This window comes from Elephas maximus, chromosome 6 (genome assembly GCF_024166365.1).
Source record: "Elephas maximus indicus isolate mEleMax1 chromosome 6, mEleMax1 primary haplotype, whole genome shotgun sequence".
Lineage (NCBI taxonomy): Eukaryota > Metazoa > Chordata > Mammalia > Proboscidea > Elephantidae > Elephas > Elephas maximus.
In genome coordinates, this window is record NC_064824.1 from 48,812,910 (window position 1) to 48,838,065 (window position 25,156).

The 25,156-nt window shown below is 37.8% G+C and overlaps 1 protein-coding gene across 50 annotated transcripts in view; it reads right to left on the reverse strand.

Annotated features, from left to right (window-relative positions):
- The window catches only part of NEB (nebulin), a 249,303-nt gene that overhangs the window by 144,108 nt on the left and 80,039 nt on the right, over window positions 1-25,156 (reverse strand). For 49 of the 50 annotated variants that reach the window (XM_049887235.1, XM_049887234.1, XM_049887223.1 and 46 more), the window contains 18 exons: window positions 24,655-24,966; window positions 23,285-23,491; window positions 21,189-21,293; window positions 19,779-19,886; window positions 18,216-18,527; window positions 17,286-17,492; window positions 16,713-16,817; window positions 16,475-16,582; window positions 15,896-16,207; window positions 14,402-14,608; window positions 10,702-10,806; window positions 9,344-9,451; window positions 7,566-7,877; window positions 7,225-7,431; window positions 6,618-6,722; window positions 4,594-4,701; window positions 1,687-1,998; window positions 1,268-1,471 (listed from right to left, as the gene is read on the reverse strand). In XM_049887235.1, the coding sequence (XP_049743192.1) occupies window positions 1,268-1,471; window positions 1,687-1,998; window positions 4,594-4,701; window positions 6,618-6,722; window positions 7,225-7,431; window positions 7,566-7,877; window positions 9,344-9,451; window positions 10,702-10,806; window positions 14,402-14,608; window positions 15,896-16,207; window positions 16,475-16,582; window positions 16,713-16,817; window positions 17,286-17,492; window positions 18,216-18,527; window positions 19,779-19,886; window positions 21,189-21,293; window positions 23,285-23,491; window positions 24,655-24,966 (3,444 nt within the window). The remainder of the gene's footprint in view (window positions 1-1,267; window positions 1,472-1,686; window positions 1,999-4,593; window positions 4,702-6,617; window positions 6,723-7,224; window positions 7,432-7,565; window positions 7,878-9,343; window positions 9,452-10,701; window positions 10,807-14,401; window positions 14,609-15,895; window positions 16,208-16,474; window positions 16,583-16,712; window positions 16,818-17,285; window positions 17,493-18,215; window positions 18,528-19,778; window positions 19,887-21,188; window positions 21,294-23,284; window positions 23,492-24,654; window positions 24,967-25,156) is intronic. The other variant, XM_049887236.1, reaches the window with a different exon arrangement.

The following is a 25,156-nucleotide window of genomic DNA, read 5'->3' on the forward strand; positions in this document are numbered from 1 at the left end:
TACATCAACAGAGCACTGCCAGAAATTCAAGCTGGGTTCAGAGAAGAACATGGAATGAGGGATATCAATGCTGATGTCAGATGGATCTTGGCTGAAAGCAGAGAATACCAGAAAGATGTTTACCTGTGTTTTATTGACTATGCAAAGGCAATCGACTGTGTGGATCATAGCAAATTACAGATAACATTGGGAAGAATGGGAATTCCAGAACACTTAATTGTGCTCATGAGGAACTTGTGCCTATACCAAGAAGCAGTTATTAGAACAGAACAAGGGGATCCTGCATGGTTTAAAATCAGGAAAGACGTGCATCAGGGTTGTATCTTTCACCATTCTTATTCAATCTGTATGCTGAACAAATAATCCAAGAAGCTGGGCTATATGTAGAAGAAGGCACCAACAGGATTAGAGGAAGACTCATTAATAATCTTCAATATGCAGATGACACAACCCTGCTTTCTAAAAGTGAAGAGTACTTGAAGCACTTACTGATGAAGATCAAGGACTATAGCCTTCAGTATGGATTATACACCAACATCAAGAAAGCAAAAATCCTCACAAATGGACCAATAAGCAACATCATGATAAATGGAGAAAAGGTTGAAGTTGTCAAGGATTTCATTTTACTTGAGTCCACAATCAACGCCCATGGAAGCAGCAGTCAAAAAATCAAATGACTTATTGCTTTGGGCAAATCTACTGCAAAAGACCCTTTTAAAGTGTTAAAATCAAAGGTATCACTTTAAGGACTAAGGTGTACCTGACCCAAGTCAGTATTTTCAATTGCCTCATATGTATGCAAGAGCTGGAACATGAATAAGGAAGACTGAAGAATTGATGCCTTTGAATTATGGTGTTGGTGAAGAATATTGAATATATCATGAGCTGCCAGAAGAACAAACAAATCTGCCCTTGAAGAAGTACAACCAGAATGCTGCTTAGAAATGAGGATGGCAAGACTTTGTCTCATGTACTTTGGACATGTTACCAGGAGAGAACAGTCCCTGGAGAAGGACAATAGGCTTGATAAAGTAGAGGATCAACAAAAAAGAGGAAGACCCTCAAGGAGATGGATTAACACAGTGGCTGCAATAATGGGCTCAAACATAGCAATGATTGTGAGGATGGCACAGGACTGGGCAGTGTTTCATTCTGTTGTACATAGGGTTGCTATGAGTCAGAACCAACTCGAGAGCACCTAACAACAACAACCTACCAGGTAGCAGGCACTATAATCTATTTCATTTATTTCCAAAGAGTTACTCACATCACTCCTATTTTTGGCATTTGTCTTTGCCAAAACTATGTCCATGGCATCGGGAATGCTGGTGAACTTGTTTTTGTCTGGTGGCTGACGGTATTTCTTATCACTGATGATTTCTGAAGCCCTCTTGTTTTTTTCTGCCTCCAAGGAACCCAGAGGACTCCATCCTATGCCTTTCAGCCACTCAAGGTCAGATTTATACATATTCTGTGAAGGGATAAAACAAGTCATTAAAGTCTTATCTTCACCTGGACCCTTTGCTCAAGTGATTCTATATATTACAATCAGAAACATTTTAGATTTTCACTAACAATTCCTCTTAGTTTCTGTAAGTTTCTCCTAGTAGTTTTCTCTACTATGAAATGGCTACTCGTATCAGATATAAAATAATGGATACACTATTTGATTTAATAGAAACTGACCTCACTCTGTAGTTCATAAGCTTTTTTAGCGTGAATAACGTCATTCTGGTCTGGTAGACACGTCCACTGATGCAGCTTGTTCCTGTAGTCCACGTCACTGACCAAGTCCTGACATTTTTTGGCTAACACCACTCCCAACATGTCCACTGGGCTGGTGTACCTGGTCTTCCACTTCTCAAAATCCTTCTTGTATTCCCTTTCACTTTGCATTTTGGCTACATTCATGGACCATACAAGCTTTGGATCATCTTCCACACTCCGGAACCCAATATGGTGCCCAAGTTGCTTGCGGTAGCCTTGTTTGTATTTATGCTGAAATCAGAGGCGACACAGTTCTTATACTAACATAAAGAAAGGTTAAGTTACGTTCAATTTGCTTTGTTTGCATATGTTTGTTTCCTAAATCTGAAATGAGAGAAGGGCTGCCTGTGCTAACTTAGTAAGAAATAAAAAGTCTTGTTTAAGTGAAAGTTTCTAAAGAAACCTAATAGATTTGAGTATTGAGAGAAGTTTTGCTGAGAAATTAATTCCAACTAGAAGCAAAAGTATATACTGGTATATGCTAGACATTGTGTATCCTAACTTTAGGTAGTGTTTGAGAAAGCTCTTGTGATATCCTTATGGGAATGATGAGTAAGTATGGGCTGAATGGCAGAAAAATTAGGAAGATTTAAGACTTTCTGAATAGGCTTAATCATGTAGATTAATTTGTTAAGTAGTAGAATTTTTAGTGGTTTGCCTTATGTTTATGTCATGTAACCTTGTCTTATACAGGATTCATATCTTGCACGCTCAGGAAGCTAAAAAGAGCGAATGTGTTAAATTAGAAAGAGGATTTCACAAGGTATCAACATTCTGCTACAAAGGGCCAAAACGAACTAGATGAATTTAAGAGAATAAATGTAAAATCCTGCACTTGGGTTCAATTGGGAAAAAATTGTATTAGTACTAGATAACAATAACTATGGTGATAGTAATATAGTAATAACATTTACTTTATACTAGGTGCTGAACACACATTATACCTCATGAAAATGGATTTTACTGTCTCATGATACCTAGTTTATAAAACTAAGAACAAAAGAGAACAAGTAAGTAACTTAAAATATTTAAAGAGATACCAAGTAAAAGAGGAATTAAGCCACTTTGTGATGTTCTAAAATGCAGACTTAGGGCTGATCAATAAAATATTTAAGGTTGAAAAAAGGAAATATATAATGACGTTGAGAGATGATTCAACAAGGAAATGACCTGCCCTAAATGATACTGAAATTCTTATCTCCATTTGAAAGTCTCCACAGGCTGGATGACTACCTGTTGAAGATGAGGTGGAAGAATGGATTATATAGCCTTTAAATTATCTTCCTACTCTAAATTCTATGATTCCTACATATTAAATTAAAGGACATATAAAAATAGTTATAATTTCTTGTATACAAAAACTATTTGATGCTGAGAGATTAAGTCTATTGTCTGTACAATGGTGTGAAAGTTCTCTCATAGTTGATTTAATTTTAGGGTAAGGTTTTAAAAGGTTCCAACTAATGGGTTCACATGAATAGAAATTAGGCACTATCAGTTGTTGGGTCATTAGAAAACTACGGATCCTATTCCTTCAATTTCAAATCTATCCTTAATTTATAGGTAACATATAAGATTAAATGAAAATGAGTTTACTTTCTGGGAAACATTCAAGCACCATTATTGCTTCAAGCTCAACGTTATGTGAATTCATTTTAATGAGGCATTGATCTGCAAACCAGAGAGTAGGTAGGAATACACCACCTAGTTAATTTTCTAACACTTTTAGAATGCCACAAATTAATGGGATTAGAGAAAGTCTTTCCATATAGTCTTAGAATTTATTGCCACGTTCTTTTTTAGACACTCTTTCTCTCCACTCTGTACTTCAACTTGCATGTTGAACCAAACACTTGTTTTGTCTAGTTTTAAAGATTTTTAGTTTTTTAGTACTTCCCTATGAAATTCTGGTAATTTATATAACCCAAATCCTCTGAATTTTCGTGATTAATTTTTGGGATTAACAAAATGATATGCATATCTATATGTGCAATAACAGAATCAAATATTTGCAAACATTTAACATCAATAGGGGCTACATCCAGTTTGCTCACCAACTTTACTCCCCTTTAAAAACATAACTTGAAGCTGCCTTTTTGAAAGTGGGTATCCTTGTTTTATGAACTTTGGACCAGAATACAGCAGAAAGTAAAGTTCTCTGGGCTTTAAGCCTCAACTTCTGAACCTTCCTAGACTTTCTATATCTCATGCTAATTTATTATAATTATGCAATCACAAGAGTGGGCTAAATAAGAACTGACAGCTAATTTTTAAATATGCATATAAAAAAATCCATCAACATCAGGTTGGTGAACTTGATTTATTATCTGGCACTTTTCAAATTTGTCTAACAGACAAATAAAAAACAGGGAATTTTTTTTTTTTTTTTAGGCCAAGTAGGGAAAACCCAAAATCGTTGGTTCTTTTGTAATGTTCAGAAACATAGTATCTTAGTGTTATTGATCTTAGAGGTCCTCTGGTCCAACTTGTATTCATGAAGCCCCTTTTTGATATATGATCAAAGAGAATCAAGAGTGAATTCTGGGTGGATGAAGAGTGTAGGAAAGGATAAAGGAGCAACATTATATTTTGAAAAGTAAAGCCTGTCTGTAAAAAGATAATTAGCAACCTTAATTTACCTGACTTCAATAAAAATTTATCTGTATAGAAGCCAAAAGGAGCCCTGGTGGCACAGTGGTTAGTTGCTCGGCTGCTAACTGCAAGGTCTTGGGAACCCTAGGCAGCAGTTCTACTCTGTCCTGTAGAGTGGCTATGAGTCAGAATTGACTCAACAGCAAGAGGCATAGAAGTCAAACTAGTACTTACATCGCTAACAATATCTGTTGAAGCTTTGGCCAGCTGTACGGAAATTGCATCAACTGGGAGATCGTAGCCTTTCTTCAAAGCTTCCTCCCATCCAAGTTTATAGAGTTTCTGAAAATTAAAGAAAATTTTATTGCTATTCTTTCTGGATTAAACAAACTAATAGATTATTAAACAACAGTCTACCTAGAGAGTAGATATCAGATTCTAACATCTTTTAATGTATTTCTAAAGATACAGATAAACAAAACAAAACAAGCTGTTTAGTTGGGTGGAAAGAGCACTGAGAAGGGAAGGACAACACACAATATAGTGGGAGTCAGCAAAACTGGACCAAAGCAAAAGCATAGACGTTTCCTAGACACATCCAAACACTTTAAAAGACTGAGTAGCTGGGGTTAGGGCCCATGGTCTTGGGGGACATTTAGGTCAATTGGCAAAACATAATTCATAAAGAAAATGTTCTACATTCCACTTTGATGAGTAGTTCCTGGGGGTCTTAAAAGCTTTTGAACTGCCATCTAAAATACATCTATTTGTTCCATCCCATCCAGAGCAAAGGAGAATGAAGAAAACCAAAGACACAAGGAAAATATTAGCTCAAAGAATTAAAGGACCACATGAACCAGAGACTCCCCCAGCCTGAGACCAGAGGAACTAGGTAGTGCCTGGCTATCACCAATGACCACTCTGACAGGGATCACAACAGAGAATCCCAGAGAGAGAAGTAGAAAAATAAAGAACAGAATTCAAATTCACGAAAAAAGACCAGACTTACTGGTCCGACAGAGACTAGAGGAACCCCCAAAACTATGACCTCTGGACACTCTGCTAACCCAGAACTGAAACCATTCCCGAAGCTCACTTTTCAGACAAAGATAGACAGACCTATAAACAAAAAATAACACACATGAGGAACTTGCTTCTTAGTTCAATCAAATACACAAGACCAAATGGGTAACTCCTGTCCAAAAGCAAGGAGAAGGCAGGAAGGGACAGGAACTGGATGAACGGACACAGGGAACCCAGGGTGGAAAGGGGGAGCATGCAGTCACATTGTGGGGATTGCAACCAGTGTCACAAAACATTATGTGTATGAATTTTTGAATGAGAAATGAACTTGAGCTGTAAACTTTTACCTAAAGCACAACTGGGGGGAAAAAAAAAAAAAACAACAAAAAAAAACCAGAGTAATGGAAATGCAAAAGAAAGAAAAGAAAAAGCACTGACTTAGCATCACATGATTTGGCTTCAATTTTTTTTTGGCTCTGAGACTACCAGGTGGTGTATTTGAGTGTGGCCTTTACTATTGAGAAACAATATGGTCATATCAGGTGCTTTTTTCCTGTTGTTAAGTACAGTCTGGGCTCACTATTATGAACATAGATATTAAGGTAACTGATTTAAAAAATCAGGTCACAAAATTTTAATTATATAAGTGATAAAAGTAATGGATGATAAAATGCCTTTTATGAGTTTTAATGAATGAGTGAACATTTCAGAGTCAAACCCATCGAATGGATGTATTGTGTGAAAACTAGCTAATCGTTATCAGTACTTACTATGTGCCAGGCACTGCGCAGACAGCCTAACTTGGAATTTCTCATTTGGTCTTTACAGCAAATCCAAGGTCAAAGGAATTTTATGGTCCCAATTTTATAGATGAGCAAACTGAGGTTTAGACAGGTAGGTGATTTGCCCAATATCATATAACTCATAAATAGCAAAGCCAATATTCATACCAGATCTGTTAGATGCATTTTTTCTTTCAATAGTTATTGATTGCCTAGGTAGACCAAGCACAGCGAATACTCTGGTAAAGAAGGCGGGCCCAGGGCTTGCCTTCATAAAGTATATAGTCACTGCTGAGACCCCTGCTCATAACCACTATATTTTGCAATATTCCTAGGCTAACCAGTTTGAGTCATTCTTTGTTTCAGTATTTATGTCAGTTATTTACTATTACATCATTTAGTAAGTTTAATAAATTTCAAGTCAAAACTTTAAGCAATTTTTAGGTAGCTCACCTGACTGAGCTGTGTTTGATTCTGCTTGGCCTGTAAAATATCTGGTGTATCTGGCATGACGTGAATCTGGGTTTTATCTTTATTCCAGTCAACGGTGTATAAATGCTAGGAAGTATAGAAAAAAAGAAAGACATTTGAAATTTGAATAGCTATTTAGGACAAAGAGGAAAGAAAAGAATATATACATATATATGTATAGCTAGATATAGTTATAGCTACATAGGTAAACAGTAGTTAAATGCACTCAATCTGAAATACAAGAAATTAAACTAGTAACTAGAGTAGCATATGATTCAGAAAAGACGCCAAAAAGGAACTCAGATTTAAGAATTTTTTCTTGTAAATATTTTACATCTTCTAGAATGGATTGAAAGTACTTAAGGTATAGCAATAAAAATATATCTAATTTTTAATTCAATTAGAAGGACAGGATAAGAAAAAAATTAGAGGCAGGTAGGAGAAGAAAATGGTGTGTGTGTGGAGAAGGGTGCTTTGGAACTGCGTGACACTACCAAGAAGTGGTGGACCCAGATTAAAATTCCCAAACAAGAACCTACTACCCTCTCGTCACTTGGGAGCTGTGTGGAAGGGCAGCTGTTCTGTCTACCTTGTTCATGGTGTGTGCATTCTGCTTGGCAAGCACCATGTCCATGGAGTCGCTCAGCTTCTTAAACTGGAAGTTGCTAGGGTGTTGGCGGTAGTTCTGGTCACTTGCATATTCAGTTGCCTTCTTGGCCTTCTCCACTTCTAGAGAACCAGCTGGACTCCAGCCAAGCCCTTTGTACCATTCATTGTAGTCCTGCTTATATTCGTTCTATAGAGAGAAGAGATAAATTCTTCTTCACCTTGTCAATTTAGACTCAAAAGTATTTATCAGCTGGGGTAGAAGACTGATCTCCCTTCCCATGCTAGGAATTCAACCACCACCCAGAAAGAAGGAAGCCTTACATCACTCTGTATGCGATTCATATTCCTGGTCAGCTCAATGCTCATTGCATCTGGAAGGAGGATGTACTGGTGAATCAGGTGCTTATAGTTAGTGTTGCTGATGTTGGCTTGGGCATCCTTGGCGGCCATGACACTGAGCATGTCAGCAGGGGTTTGGTAACTGGTCTTTGTCTTCTCATAGCTTTTCTTGTACTCCCGATCAGATTGCATCTTAGCCACTTGCATGGAATGGACTAATTTGGGGTCATCCTCAAGACTTCGGAAACCAACCATTTTTCCCCTCTCCTTTTCATAATTGTGCTTGTATTTATACTGAGAAGAAAATTTGAATATGTATTCAGAGAAATTTCCTTAACTAGAAGTCATGCTAGTGTCAATATTCTATACTTCATAATAACTGATATTTTATAGAGCTTTTTTTTTATAGTTCACTAAACATGTTTTTTACTCTTATCTGTGCAACTTGGTGCTCACAATGCGAGGTGGATAACAAAGTTATTATTTTCTTTCCCATTTTACAAATGAGTAAGCTGAGACCCAGAGAGGTGAGTGACTTGCTAAAATCACTAAGGATTAGACTCCAGATCTTCTAATTATACCACACTGACTTACACACATACTCTGTACAGTGAAGAGACCACTAGTATGTAATAAGAACACAACAGATGACAGAAAAAAGGAGAATGTTCTAATTAGTTTCATGCCACCCTGAGAAATCACCCAGTCATTTACTGATGACAATAGGCTCAATTATCAGGCACACAGTGTAATTTTAGAGTAGCTTTATATTTGTGGGGCTTTTGTTCTCTTAAGACTCTAAACTGGCATAATGGGTAAGAAGTTTTTCTATTTATCACCCCACCTTCCCTCTCCAGAGAGGGGATCCTGATACCTGGAGAACCTCTTAATCTGCCTTTCTCCTTGTGGGTTTGAGTGTGCAAGTTAGGAGGTAGAAACTAGGAGAGCTGAATTGCTCCAGCATAAAGAGGGAGAGGAAATTGGAGTTTTCAGGGCAATGTGGGAGTGGCTAGGTCTATATAGGTAGGGTAGATGAAGAACAGAGATGAAAGAGCTGAGTAAAAGTAGAACTGGGGGGTGGCCAAGGGCAGAGTGTTCTAAATTGTGCTCCTCCCATGATCCCCAAGTTACCTTGAGTAGATTTCTTGTGGAAACAACCTAATGAAAGAATTGAGTTTCATATGGGTGATGTGTTATGGCAGTGGTGTGCTGGTATACCAGCTCTCTGGGGGGAAAAATTCCTCATTTGTAATGTTTGTCAATACTCCTAGCAGCTGATGTCAAGCTTCTAATGGTTTAACAACTGATTTGCGAAATTCCTAATTATTTAACAATCAGATCTCATGAGCCCAAATGAGCAGGCTCCAGCAATTCACTACATGATGCATCTTGTTAGAAAGACAGATTTTAATAGGCAGGAGGCAAGAATGACACCAGGCTTTCAGTAAGAAAACTTGGCAAGGGGCTTTGAGTTTCTATAGGTCATAGCCTTGGTGACAGAATTCAAAATAATTTTTCCTAGATCTCAGGAGTCAGGGAGCTGGCATTTGTGAGGGCCATATGTGGGTAGTGTTCTTTCATACCAGATATACCAGAGTAAACATAGGAACAAACTAAGAGTATTCACAGGCAGCCTGAGGCTCTTATTAGCAGGCATGCTTTTTTCATATCTTATCTACTCACTGTTCCCAAAACTCAGCCTCTATCACTTTGTTTAAATAGAAACCCCTAGCCAGATGGCTGCTTTCCTGCAGACTTACATCACTTGCAATATCTCTTGAAGCCTTGGCAGCTTGGATAGGAATTGCATCAGTTCTGAGATCATAGCCTTTCTTTCTAGACTCTTCCAAAGAAAGTTTGTAGAGTTTCTGTAAAGAGAGGAAAAGGGAATAGTTTTCTTCTAACTAGGAAAAGCTGAACTGATTTTCCAACAGTAAACTAGCACTATGGCATCCTTTTTGTGTTGGAGCGGAATGCTTCATTGGTGGCTTAAGAGCTAAATGTTCTCACAAATATCATAATTGTGTTTGAAAAAAAATCTATCATAAACTAAAACGTACTTTCAAGAAATCACCAGAAAAAAATGAAATTTACTGGTCTCTATTAGGTTGTGGAGCCCTGGTGGCAGAATGGTTAAGCGTTTGGCTGCTAACCAAAAGATTGGCAGTTCTAATCCACCAGCCGCTCACTGGAAACCCTACAGGGCAGTTCTACTCTGTCCTATAGGGCTGCTATGAGCTGGAATCAACTTGACGGCAACGGTATTAGGTTTTAAATATTTTTTTAAATGTGAGAATACAGTAGGTTTGTGGGGCTGTTTTTCTTTTAAGACTCTCTAAACTGGCATAATGGGTAAGAATTTTTTCTGTTGACCACCCCAGCTTCCCTTTATAGAGGGGAGATCCTCATATGTGGAAAACATTTTGAATTTTATCAAGAGAGTTAAGGGAAGGCTAAGAAACAGCCATATTCTTAGAACAGAAAACTTCAATGTTTTACAAATGACATTTTTTTTAATATAATTATGTGGGTTCTACAATCCAGAAAAAGTCAACACTCCCAAATCCCTGTAAAATTCAAACACAGAAAAGGAAAAACAGATAAGATTAGAGGATTTCCTAGCAACTGTAGTTGGTACGAGAAAGAAAATGAAATAAAACACCAATGCATTTTCTAACAAGCACATTCCTTGTTGTGGGGCTTGCCAAAAATTCTTCAAGATGTTCATCTTTCCTGTCCATTAAAATTTCCCCACAACTCCTCTCTAGGACCATCTGAATAACTTTATGGGGAGGTCTCCAAGGAAAAAGTCTTGGTATTCTCATTTCCTTTTTTTCTGCTCTTGGCTCCCAGGCCCTTCTCTTCCTGCCAAGTCTCTTGATTTGATATAGAATACCTGCCACTAAAACAAAATCCAACCACCCTTCCAGTTCCTAAGTGCTTGGCCCAAACGCCATTGGCAAACACTCCAACTCTCAGTAAGCAAGAGTAGAAAGGAAGATTTTCACCTGTGGTTTACACTGTTACTTTTAAAACATTCACTCTCATACTTGAGGTAAATGATTTTTTTTTTTAAGTGGTATGGAAAGAGAGATGACAACAGGGGAATTATACTTACATCGCTCATGTTAATAGCATTTGCCTTCGCCAGAATAATCTGGGGGATATCAGGCATGATGTGAATTTTGGTCTTGTCAGCCTCCCATGCTTGTTTGTATAGGTGCTAGAAAGGAAAAAATAAATCAATAAAAATGTGGCAGCTAGTATTGAAAATCTTGAAAGGAGTTCACTTAGTATATATAAACCATTGTGTATGTATATAATTACTTCATGTATTTTTATGTATCTTTTTATTAGCTAGGTTTTTTTTTTTCTTTTTTGAGTCATAAGTGGAAAATGCACCCATTCAAATAATTCAGTGGACAGGATGTAAGATGAAAAGCAAGAGTTCCCTCATCCCCCATCTTACAGTCCAGAGATAGCATCTCCATCCCCAAATTTTCTGGGCATATTAAAACCCACTTGGAATCCTTCTTTAATGTAAATGAGGTCATTACAATACATAACGTTCTACGTCTTTCTTTTTTCCTTAGCAATATAAATTACACATCTTTGAGCTTTCTTGAAATAATCTACTTTATTCATTTAGAGAGCTGTATAGTATTCCATCAAGAGGTATAACTTAATCGATTTAACCAATCCTCGATCAATAGACATTTTGTTGTTTCCAGTCTTTTTCTACTATAAGTGATGATGCCATAGTCTTTGTGGTGGACATGGAGATGGAAAGACTTGTTATTCCAACTATTGGCAACTTCAGTTGTCAGCTTCGGGGTTTGTTGTCTTACTCAAGGGTACACCTTCCCAGGGTGGCCACATCCAAATGACTATCAAAGTAGGGGTATAAATGCCTGGCCATTTCTGCCCAATGTCAGAACACTTGGAGAGGTTCTTTACACTCAAGAACTCTCCATGGGATTGGGTCCACATTACAGTTTGACTTCTCCCTCTGCCTAATCATCCTTCCACAGGTACTGATGCCTAAAAAACATGCTGTACCCTGAATTCCATCTCAGCCATCTCCCTTCAGAGACCCTAAGCTGCAACAAATATTATTCTGTACATGTATGTATGTTTTTGCACACATACATAAGGAGTTCTGTAGATTAATGGTTACTCAAATTTTAAATTTTAACAAACATTAATAAACTACTGATAAAAAAATTTGCATAATATAAATTCCCTTGCTAGTATTGGGTATAATACAACTGTCTAATCTTTGCCAACCTGGTAAGTAAGAAATGCCATCTCTTTGTCTTAAAAAAAAGGTTTAATTTTCAATAAATAACTTTGTGAGCACTCTTCTAGACTAAGAGTCAGCAAATTTTTTTTTTTTTTTTCTCTAAATGGCCAGATAGTAAGTATTTTAGACTTTGTGGGCCATATGATCTCTGTCGTAACTATTCAACTCTGTAGTTGTAGCACAAAAGCAGCCACGGACAACAGGTAAACAGATAACTCTGGCTATGTTACAATAAAACTTTATTTATAAAAATAGTTTTCTGACCCTTGAATCCACACCAGTACTATCCAATAGAACTTTCTGAGATGATGGAAATATTTTGTGTTATTCAGTACAGTGCCCCTTAGCTACATTTGTCTATTGAGCACTTGAAATGTGGTTAATAAGAATAAGGAACTTAATTATTACTATTACATAATTTTAATTAACTTAAATTTGTATCACCACATGTGGCAAGTGACGATACTATTAAACATGTCAGTTCTAGTGGAAAGAACGCTAGACTAGGAATCAGAATCCTGGTTCTAGTTCAGTGACAGTCATTGACCTGCTGTGTGTCTTTAGGGAAGTCACTGTCTCTCTGGACCGCAGTTCCCTCAGCTCTGAAATGAAGGGATCTAACTTTATATCACCAAGTTATCTCCCACTGCCACATATTCTATTTCTATGATTCTCATTTTTACATCATTATCCTGAAATTATAATAATTACAAAGGAAGGAATTGGAAGTACTTAATTTAATATTTAAAAATAAATATATGCTTGTAATGGCTTAGCTTCTAAATCCGGCATGGAGATTTGTGCCTTGTCTTACAGGCAGGTCTCTTTCAAGGATGTTAGCCTTCTCAATAAATCTGTTCACTTTCTTTGTTTGAAGACTCCTGGGGATTTACTTAGAGACTTTACATATTCAGATTTATGTTTCCAGCCCAATTAGAAACAACTAGTTTCTGCAACTGTTTAATGTCAAGGTTCAAATAATCTTTTTTTTCCGTTTTGTTAATGAAAGGCTTTTCTAATTGTTATCCACACAATATAACCAGTGCTGTGCTATAAGTTTATTATTTTTAACTTAAGAGCAGACATCCAAGGTTGATGTGCTTGTTGGTCATAGTATTATCTCATGGTGAATATATATAAAATTATAGTAAAGCTTTTCTAAAAGCTAGAATAATTGACAGTCCAGGGAACTGCTGGTCTACAATTGCTTTCATGATTGCTCAGAGAAAGCTCTGGCTCAGAGAGCACTATAGACATGTACTCTGGGGGAATTTGTTCTAATTGAACCAAAGGAGCTGGGAATCAGGGGTGGGCTGCAACACTCAGCTGTTATCAGCCAAATATTCTGCTGATTCAGCTTCATGAACTGCTACTCCACCTCACCTGAGACAGACTTATTTTTAAAGGTGTGTATTAAAAGAAAACCAAAACTCATTGCCATGGAGTCAATTCCAACTCATAGCAACCCTATAGGACAGAATAGAACTGCCCCATAGGGTTTCCAAAGCTGTAAATCTTTACAGAAGCAGACTGCCACATCTTTCTCCCAAGGAGAGGCTCATAGGTTCAATTCAGCTGGCAGTCAAGCGCTTAACCACTGTGCAACCAGGGCTCCTTATGAAAAGAGAGGACACCCTATTTATTTTGTTACCTCTATGAGATATGTGAAAGCTGGACAATGAATAAGGAAGACCGAAGAAGAATTGATGCGTTTGAATTGTGGTGTTGGCAAAGAATATTGAATATACCATGGATTTCCAAAAGAACGAACAAATCTCTCTTGGAAGAAGTACAACAAGAATGTTCCTTAGAAGCAAGGATGGCGAGACCGCATCTTACATACTTTGGACATGTCAGGAGGGATCAGTCCCTGGAGAAGGACATTATGCTTGGCAGAGTACAGGGTCAGTGGAAAAGAGGAAGACCCTCAACGAGGTGGATTGACACAGTGGCTGCAACAATGAGCTCAAGCATAACAATGATTGTGAGGATGGCTCAGGACCAGGCAGTGTTTCGTTCTGTTGTGCATAGGGTTGCTATGAGTCAGAACCGACTCGACGGCACCTAACAACAACAGCATGAGATAGAAGGGTACTGGATGGAGCAGATGGTTTGCACTCGACTAGTAATCTGAAGATTGGCAGTTCAAACCTGCTTAGCTGCACCATGGAAGATGGGCTAGTGATCTACTTCCGTGAAGATTACAACCAAGCAAACCCTACAGAGCAGTTCTACTCTGTAACACATGGGGTAACCATGAGTTGGAAACTTGATGGTAATGAATTTGATCTTTTTTTGGTTTTATGAGATAGGATTGTTCATTAAATATTTTGGGGGTCATTCATTATGGATAATTTTTTTTAACAACAAGGTAGAGTAAACCTCAATATATTTTAGCATGTGTGCTGCTGAAGTAAAGTGAAGCACTGAGTTAGCAAAACCTTTAGATTAAATGTAGGATATGCCTGAATTCTCTCTGATGCACACAGGAACACTACATTATTGAAAGACTTACTTCATTCATAATTTTTGCATTTTTCTGCGCCAGGACCATATTCATTGAGTCCATCAATGTGGAATACTTCAAAGTGTCTGGGTGCTGGCGGTACTTCTTTTCACTTATAATCTCCATGGCTTTCTTGTTTTTCTCAGCTTCCAAGGAACCCAGAGGGAGCCATCCAATGCCCTTCATGAAGTCGGCATAGTCAGCTTTGTACTGATTCTGCAAAGAAGGAAACAGACAATGATAAGACGAAACCAAAGCTTCCAAGAATTGAGTATGCATTTAACTCCCGCTTCAGGTTTCAACCAATAGTATGTTGAACTTCAATCATTTTTAACTTTCAATTTTTATCTTTTTTACATTTCCTTGCAAGAGAAATTTAAAATAAGCAGGAATATCTTTGTGATTTCATTGTTTTTCTCAATGCCTTCATAAACAAAATGTGCTGAGAAACACTAGACAGGTTAATCTGCCATGAAACAATTGTCACAAGGTGACTATGCTAGCCTAATTTACTGCAAATATTCCCAAGTCCCTTGGTTAATGAACGACTTCTAGAAACCCGTTCCTCCTCTCCTCTCACTGCAAGTGTTTGATCACTGAACACTGTCATATCTACCCTGGACGTGCCAGAAACCCTACTGGGACTTTGGGCAAATTTCATTTTTCCCCCCTCAGCTCTGGCACTTCCCTCCAAAACTGCATCATGGTTGCTTTCATTTGGACACTTATATACCTCTCTGGCAATGAATAACTCAGCTTTTACATTCCCAAAGAAAAATATAGGCTCAGCATGGCCTGCCTTTGGTTCCTAACCTAAAATTCACTTCCCCACAGGCCACCAAATGGGCCTTATAGCTGAATTCTTGGCTTTCTACCCTTCTGTCTTCCTCATTTATTCTAAAAGCTACCTCAAACATTACCTCTCAATATTTCACTAGTAAGTAAGATAGGCAGTTACAAAGTTAGAAGTACCACATAATTAAAATTGGCTGGGTTTGAGAGCCAGGAGCTATCAAGTTGTTTGATTTCCTGCTTTCCCTTTTACTTGTCTATCAGGAGTCTTTTATGTCCCTCATCCTCCTTGCTAGATGAATTTCCTTCCACACACTCTTTCTGAAGCCAAATTTCATTTGCTGCATTTAGACTTCAATGCTCACAGTAACAATAGTAGAAAATAAGACTTAAGTTTCTAGAATTAATGCTCTTTAGTTAAATAATGGGCTCTAACATGTCAACAATTGTGAGGATGACACAGGAATAGGGCAGTGTTTCGTTCTGTTGTACATAGGGTCGCTATGAGTCAGAATCAACTCAAAGGCACCTAACAACGACAACCAGTTAAAAGAAATAAATTCAACCTCAAAGTGGAAAATAAAACACCTTGTTGGGAAATTGCATACAAATTTCTCTCAGAAACGTAAATTTTTCATTAATTGTAGTCATTCATGATTTGCTTAATATGCACAGAGCAAAAGCTCTTTAAATGTTGTGGCTTTCACATACATCACTTTGGATTTGCATCATATTCTTGGCCAATTCAAGGCTCATGGCATCTGGAAGCATGTTGTAGGTATGGATCACATTCCTGTAGTTGGTGTTGGTGGCCACTTCCTGAGACTTCTTGGCAGCCACCACACTTAACATGTCCACTGGGGTTTGGAAGGATGTCTTGGATTTCTCATATGCCTTCTTGTATTCTCGGTCTGACTGCATCTTGGCCACCTGCATGAAGTGTACTAGTTTGGGGTCATCTTCTAGACTCCGGAAACCAATGTGTTTCCCTTTGGTTTGTTCATAGGCTTGCTTATATTTGTACTGTGGACAGAAGAGAAAGCATGACGGTGAAAATGGTGAAGAAAAGAAAACAATGTATCATTCACTAGATGTCCTTAGCTCTTCTATAGGTGTAGTTTTCTTTTTTTTTAATTTTATTATTGTACTTTAGATGAACATTTACAGAACAAACTAGTTTCTCATTAAACAGTTAGTGTACATGTTGTTTTGTGACATTGGTTATCAACCCCATGACATGTCAACACTCATATTCCTTCAGCCTAAAGGAGGTCCAGTGGAATCACTTACGTCACTGGCGATGTCTCTAGAGGCTTTTGCAGCCTTTATTGGGATAGCATCAGGCCTCAGGTCATACCCTTTCTTCTTTTCTTCTTCCCAGCCTGCTTTGTACAGTTTCTAAAAAATGAAATAGAAAAACAATCACATCTGTTTATTTCAAAGTGGCATGGACAAGACAGACATTCCGTAACTATTCGTTCCCTTCAGTCTTCTTCCCCCTGTTTGTTGTTGTCCTCCATCTACTTACATCACTCATGGTGATCTGGTTTACTCTGGAGAGTAAAATATCTGGAGTATCAGGCATGACGTGAATGGTGGTCTTGTCTTTGTTCCATTTTTCAATGTAGCGCCTCTGCAACAAGATCAGGCATATGACTTTGCAGCACAAGTCTGTAAAAATGCTACTAAAAAGAAGAGATTCCACATCCTCATGGTCAAAGAGGTTAAATCAAATACAAGAAATGGGCTGAAATAGCAAGAAGATGGGCTGGGGAAACTGCATATACAACAACAACAAAAAGATCATCAGGCAAGGAAGCCCCCTTCCACTTAAGTGACAAATGTCATTTTGTCCTGGCCTCACAACGGTGTGGAGTATTGCAGTTGTCTTGCAGCCTCAGCCTGGTGTTGAAGGACAGTTTGAGCATCAGTGTGAGAGAGAAGTCTTCAGACATGGTGAAATGTATACAATCCCCACCACCACCACCACTCTCACCGCCAGAAAAATAAGGATGTGGAAGAGAACTCTAGGGGCACTGCCAGGCTCAGTACCCTGAGCACCATGAGTTTCTGTGGCTGAGGCTAGCAGGTGAGTTCTTACCTTATCCATATTCAGTTTGTTCCTTTTGTTGAGTACTTGTTCCATTGTGTCCATGGAGTAGGTGAACTTCAGCTTCTCCGGGTGCTGGCGGTATTTCTTCTCACTAAGTATCTCTCCTGCTTTCTTAACCTTCTCGACGTCCAGCGACTGTATCGGGATCCAGCCAATCCCTTTCATCCAGTTGGTAAAGTCAGATTTGTATAGGTTCTTTACAACAAAAAAGGGAAATTTCATTTCAGAAAGGGTCAGGCCTTGAGTTCCTTTTGCTAGATGATTTCATCATCATTTAAAAAAGAAAAAAAAAAAAAAGCACCTAAACCTGCTCTTTCCTCCCTACTGTCATTTGGGAAATGTTAACTATAAAAGGAATTGCACACATGGTGGTTTTGAACAGGAAATCTTGATCTGACAATTGCTTTGAAAAACAATTTTCTAGGGGAAAAGAAATGAAAATTTAACTGAAAGGAGTCATACCCACCCCAGCCTATGATACATAGAGTACATCCCATCTTCCTTATCAGTAAGGAAGAGAATTTTACACTGGAAGGGATATTATACATCACCCATTTGAACCTCTTGATTTTTCACCAAATATATGATATACTGGTCTAACAGCCAACTTTTTTTTTTTTTTAACATATAATGATAAAATAAAGTTACATATCACTCAAATGAGTAAAAAAAAATTTTTTTTAACACATAATGATAAAATAAAGTTACATATCACTCAAATGAGTAGAATCCTAAAATTTCAAATCCTAGAAGGGATCCTTAATGACAGTGAGTCTCATTGGATTGAGGATGGAGTCAGTGGAGTTTCGTAGTTCTTGTCCCTGGAGTAAGTGGAATTCCTAGTTCTTGTCCTGCCTTCCTGCTGGCTGGAAATAGGTAAGTAGCCCTATGCCGACACATCTGCAGACTGCTACGTACATCGCTCTGAATCTGCATCGCGTTCCTGGAGTGTTCCACATTCATGGCATCTGGCAGCAGCGTGTAGTTGTGGAAGGGCTGTCTATAGTTGGTGTTGGTAGTGGCTTCCTGAGATTTCTTTGCCGTTGTCATACTGACCATATCCAAGGGTATGTGATACCTGGTCTTGGTGGCTTCGTAGTTCTTTCTGTACTCATGATCTGACTGTAGTTTAGCCACATTCATGTAGTGAACCAGCTTAGGGTCATCCTGAAGACTGAGAAATCCAATTTGTTTGCCTTTGGCTTTCTCATAAGCCTCCTTATATTTGAACTATATGGAAAAGAAGGGCAGACAGAAGTTTGATATGGTAGAACATAGAAAATACTAAGCTATATATTAAACTATAATAAACTATATTTATTAATATTAGTATTGGAAACCCTGGTGGCATAGTGGTTAAGAGCTATGGCTGCTAACCAAAAGTTGGCAGTTTGAATCCATCAGACATTCCTTGGAAACCATATAAGGCAGTTCTACTCTGTTCTATAGGGTACTTACTATAGGGTCATTATAATATTAATAATATTAATTTATACTTATATCATTTTATATTAAATTTGTAATTATTTACATCAAGTATAAATAATATCTTTTTATATTAAATAATATGAAACTATATTTATATAACAAATTAACTGAAAGCCAAATTCAGTCTGAATTTAGGTGAAGTCTAAGTTTATACGGTTTTAAAAATTTTTTCAAGTGTTTTTAAATAAACAACTAGCAAACTATCTTTAATGGATGGTTTTGAAAGCTGCTCTGGGAATAATTAAGAATTGAATGATTTGTAGTTTACATATAATTTATAAGTAGATTCTTTAAATATGCTCAAAAGTTCCTGAAGGGTTCATTTATTATTTGATGTGTATTTTTTTATTTATTATTTTGTTTCTATTGCCTTATAAAGTATTTGCATAATTGTGAGTAAATTTTAGCAATGTCTGTGTACAAATTAGTATACTGGACTCCAAATGAATGAGTTTTTACTCTACCAAGGTATTTATTGTATCAATTTACATGAAGAATATAATTTTAAAATTTTTAAATTAACTAATTAATTCAAATTCTCTAATCTATAATTATTCCTGGCTGTCATCAGACATTTTTCTTTGTTGAAATTACAAAGTTAAAAAAATTGTATTCTTTTCAAACATTTGGACACTGTTTTGATTCAGTAATATTGTAGTATACCAAGACTCTCTTGACAAAATCTAAATAGAAAGCAGTATCCACGTTACTAACAAGAATACTAACGAGAATTCCAAATATTTCAGTTTTGAAAAAAAAAAATTTCTTCTTTGTAGTAACTATATTTTATTTAAATTATATAAAATATTTTAAGTGAGGCAATATTTTAAAAAAGAATTGGCCCTTAGGATATTAGGAAATATTTTTACATTATAATTTCCTTATTTGCCACCTAATTTAGTTCATACAGCCTCATACACATATAACCCAAAAACGTATAAAGATTTTAAAAATATACAGAAATAGAGTCTACTACTTTCGAATCAGACTTACATCACTAGCAATACTCCGTGAACTTTTTGCGGCAACTATTGGAATAGCATCTGTTCTCAAATCATAGCCCTTAGCAATGGTTTTCTTCCAGTCTGCTTTGTAATGAGCCTTCAAAACAGAAAATATTATGTCATCATTTGACATAATTAAAAAAGGAATAAAACAGGATGCTAAAATCTTTCTTATAAAACATGTCACTATATATCCCTTTCCATTCAGAAAACTCATGGAATTAGGGCTATTAGTTCATCTTCTATGTGTCCTTTTAAAAACATCAGCAAACAGCACTGTACGCACAGTATGATCTCAACCTCTTTAAAAATGTATATGTTTACATAACAAAAAGACGGAAGGTAACGCTTTGAATGCAGAATAACAGCTAATTTTTTTCTTTCATTATTTTTTATATTTTCCAAATTTTCTCTAATAAGCACACACTTCTTATTTGTAATGAAGCATTTGAAACTTAACGAAAAACATGGAGATTAATATAAAAAATTCTGATGTGATACCAGCTAGCTTTAATAAATCCTACTGTTTTGCTTGTATATATTACTTACAAATTAGAGAAAAAAATTAATAAACCAAAAGCAAAAAATAAATAGTAAAAAAATTTATTTGGAGTCCAAGGAGAGCTGAAAACTTTGGGAAGAATGAGTAAGCCATTTTTTAAGAAATGAATAATGTTATTCAAGTTTGATTGTTTTTAAATTAAAATTTATCAACTTAAAAAAAAGTGTATTTAAACATCATCAGTAATTAAGTATCTAGAATACCCAAGAGAAAGGCTAGTTACAGAAATATGTTTCTGAAGGTAATTGCACTAACCTCTTGTGGAAGCTCTAATAAATAACTAAAACAAAAGTTTTAGAAAACAAACTTATGCTTACTACAGACTATGCCTTCCTGCGTTTTCCAATCTTATCTACCCATTTTGTTGCATTAATAATAATAATAAATGCTGGTCACAATCCACTGAATTGATTTCATCACCCACTAATGGGTCACGACCCACAGATTAGAAAAGTCTGTGGCACAAATGGTTAAGCCCTTGACTACTAGCTGCAAGATTGGAGGTTCGAACCCACCCAGAGGCACTTGACAAGACAGGCCTCGTGATCTGCGTCTGAAAGCTCACAGCCTTGAATATCCTATGGAGCAGTTCTGTTCTGCACACATGAGGTTGCCACGAGTCAGACTCAACTCGACGGCAACCAACGACAACGGCATTAAATAACATTTTACAGAACCCCCTAGTCTCTTGTTCTGCAATAAGGATTCAATCTGGAGACTCAGAAAAAACCACATTCACTTTGTTTCTCTGAAACTTCTCAGTCTGACAGTTTCACAGAACTGGAGAGGAGCAGCTGTCATAAGCAAAACTAGACTGGCACCAGGCCAAATACTCACCTCACTCAGGTTGAGAGCATTGACCTTGGCCTGAATAAACTGAGGCAATTCGGGGTCCATAGTGTACTTGTGTTTCAGTTTCTCCCCTTCCACCTTGTAGTTCAACTAAAAGGAAAGAAGGTAGCATGCAAATTTCATTATGTCACAAAATGACATACTGTGTTTCATCAAGCTCACACTCTTTATAATGAAGGCTATCATTTCTGCTTTTCCACGTGCCAGGTAAATACCTAAACCATCACAGTGTAGGGGCTCTAGTAGACATAATCATGTATTCATTCCACCAATATTTTTTGACAGTGCTGTGTGCTGGGTATGGTGATAGGTTTGGCTTTTAAAGTGGTGGAAAGGGCAGACCTGGTCCCTGCCTTCATGGAGCTTGTAGTCCAGCAGGGGAGACAGACAATAAACTAATGAACTATAAAATATAGCTAAAATTTGTGATGTGTGGCAGATGGAATAATTGTAGGGGAGTAATAGGCTGGTCAGCAAAGGCTCTCTGAGGAGGTAACATTTATGCACAAACTTGGAGAAAGCGCAGGAGAGAGAGGCTGACTAAGAACATTCTAGGGCTGGTAAAACACCCTTAGTCTAGAAAGAGATTGGCGGCTTCAGGGATGAAAGTCGCCTGGTCATGTGACTGGAGGGAGGACAAGGGGAATAGATTGGAGGGGGAAGCAGGGTCCATGGAGTGGAGGGACTTATGAGGCAAGTCAACAAGTCTAGATTTTAAGTTCAAGGGGAAGTTATTAAGGGGTATTAGTATAAGAGTGACATGATTTTATTAATGTTCTAAGATGATCTTTCTAGTTGTTGAATGAGACCTCAGGAAGAAAGCCCAACTAACAGGTCATTATGGTTGTCCACCAGACAGGTGAAGGGCAGAGGCATGCTCAGACGGGAAAGCTGAGAGATATTTAGGAGCCTGACTCAGCAGATGAGTGACTGCCTGTTTCTGGCTTGAGTAACTAGGTAGATGATCATGGCATTTTGGGGGATGGAAGGACAGACTACAGCAGGTGTACAGTTTTTTTCAGCTAACTGGAAAAACACGGTAAGAAGTGAGACCAAGGTCAGTACAAAGGAAATCTGACGAAGCGACACCAGCTATTACCACTAAAATAGAATTAATCTTTAAATGTCTGTGGTAATGTGAGGGCTGTCCTGAAAATAAAATCTACAGGTAACCCTCAGATCTGAGCCAAGCAAAGCATTCTCCACTTTCCAAGACCTGGGGGCTTAAAACACAAAAAGTCTTCCCTTCCTTGCCTTTTACTTATCTCTCTCTCTGGTGAAGGTATTTTAAAAGAACTGTGAAATTACCACAAGAAGCCCTGGTGGCACAGTAGTTAAGCACTTGGCTGCTAAACAAAAGGTCAGCAGTTCGAACCCACCAGTCGTTCCATGGGAGAAAGATGTGGCAGTCTGCTTCCATAAAGATTTACAGCCTTGGAAACCCTATAGGGCAGTTCTACTCTGTCCTATAGGGTTACTATGAGCCAGAATTGACTCAATGGCAATGAGATGAAATAACCCAATGATATGACGCAGTGAGCATAGTAATTAGCTCCTGACTGAAAGACTAAGAGTCCCAGACAGTCCTGGGCTCAGAAATGAGGCCCCAGATGACTCTGAAAGCAAACTGCTTATCTCCTCCCATGAAACTTCTCCCTGAGAGCCTCTCAGAACAGGAAACTATTACGCAAGGGGATTAGGACATTGTGCCTTCTACCCAAGCAGCTAGACAGAATTATTGCAGCTCAGAGTAATACATAACTTATTTGGTAATTGACTTAGAATCACAAACAACAATAGTAATGCTATCATTTTGAATGCATAATGGGTAGGGGTTTCCTTTTGACTAGCACAAACTCTCTGCATTTGGAATATAAAGTGGGTTTGAAACCCTCCTCCCATCTCCGCATTTTTCCTAAGCAAGATCCAAGCTGCTTAAAAAGTAAAACCTGTTATACCTCTGAAAGCAGTTTATTTGCTAATACAGATGCACCTTCACATATTGAACTAAGAAAGATGTCGGAGTGGCTCGTTTGCAGGGGTTATTCATGGACAAGCATTTTTGAAGGGAAAATGCTTACATCACTCAGCTGCTTCGTGTTCTGCTGAGCCAAAACCATACCCATCGAGTCAGGCACACTTGTGAACTTGATGGTGTCTGGGTGCTGCCGATACTTCTTCTCATTTAATGCTTCACCTGCTTTCCTGGCTTTCTCGACTTCCAGAGAACCAATAGGGATCCATCCCATGCCCTTGAAGAACTGGTTGTATTCATCTTTATATATATTCTGTAAAAGAGTAATTGCATATGAGGAGACATCTTAGAGAATATTCAAGAGATGTTTCTGAAATCTGCAATTCTATCCCTGAGAAACAAGTAACTCTTTTCAGCATGCTTATGTCTGTAATGGAGCTCTTGATTATGTCTGTCACAGAGCTCATTACCTGGAGCTTGGTAATAAGATAAAGCAATTCTGCTGATACAGTGCATTATACGACACCAAAGGGAACCTACGTCGTATATTTCCATGAGTTCTGCTAAAAAAAAAAGTGTCTCTTTTGAAAACAAATTGAGTTTTCTTTTTTATTTTCACTGAAGACGCTAAAAGTTTTAGTTTTATCTAAAGCCTCTCTGTAAGTCCACACTGTCCACCTAGGCTATTCCTGATCTCAGCTGGGGAGAGACATTTTTACTGAGCAACAATGAATGAACACCATTTCTTTCCTTTACAGAGGACAGTTCTTCCAGAAACCTGGCTTCTGCAGAAGGAAGTGCCCTGAATTTTAAACACCCTCCTTGCGCAGCTCTCCATGAATCATGCTGCAATCACAAAGCCTTGATGGTTCATTCTAGGTGACTTATTCCAGAGATTTACATGGATGAGAGTGTAACCTTGCATTAAAAAAAGAAAAAAAAACTTTCCTGAATTCAAGAAGAATAGAGAATTCTCCTATTTTGTATTATACATCTATTACCATTGAAGCCAGAGCCCTGGTGGTGCAGTGGTTAAGCATTGAGCTGCTAACCAAAAGGTTGGTAGTTTGAATCTATCAGCTGCTCCTTGGAAACCCTATGGGGCAGTTCTACCCTGTCTTATATGGTCGCTAGGAGTTGGAATTGGCTGAAAGGCAATGGGTTTGGTTGGTTTTACCACTGAAGCCAGCCCACTAAAAGCACACGCTCCCTCCTGTTGAGAATCAAGGTGGCTTGCATAGTTAGCGGAATATGGTTTTATTTTTGATCCATAAAGAAGATGTCATAATCATTATGACGTAAGGACAGAAAGCAAAAATACAGCTTGTATCTCATGCTTTTGTTAATCTTTCAATAATGAGCATTTATTTTAAAGTGCATTAAAAAAATCTTATTGGATTCTGAAGCCTAATAAAATAGAAATGATCATCCCTTAAGTGCACACGTCCCTGGGTCTGTTATGCTACACATACTTACATCACTCTGAATTTGATTCACATTCCTGCTATGCTCGAGACTCAGGGCATCAGGTAGGTATGTGTAATGATGTAACGGCTGTTTGTAGTTGACATTGGTTGCAACATCCTGGGCCATCTTTGCAGCTGTAATGCTGACCATGTCCCCAGGGGTATGATAGCTAGTTTTGGTGTTCTCGTAGTTTTTCTTGTATTCACGATCAGACTGCATCTTTGCCACATTCATATAATGGACTAGCTTGGGATCATCTTGAAGACTTCTGAAACCCACTTGCTTTCCCTTTGACTTTTCATAGGCTTCCTTGTATTTATACTGCAGAGAAAGAATTTGGTTAGCAAAGCTCTAGGCATTTATAACAGTTGGTGCAGCAATTATATTCAGACACAAAGGCACTCAGAACATTGTGACTTTCTGGAAGACTGTACTGAAAATACAAACCAAACACCCCTCCAGAGTGTTTAGAGGGAAAGCATTTATTCCAAACACTGCTGGGGTTTCGAGG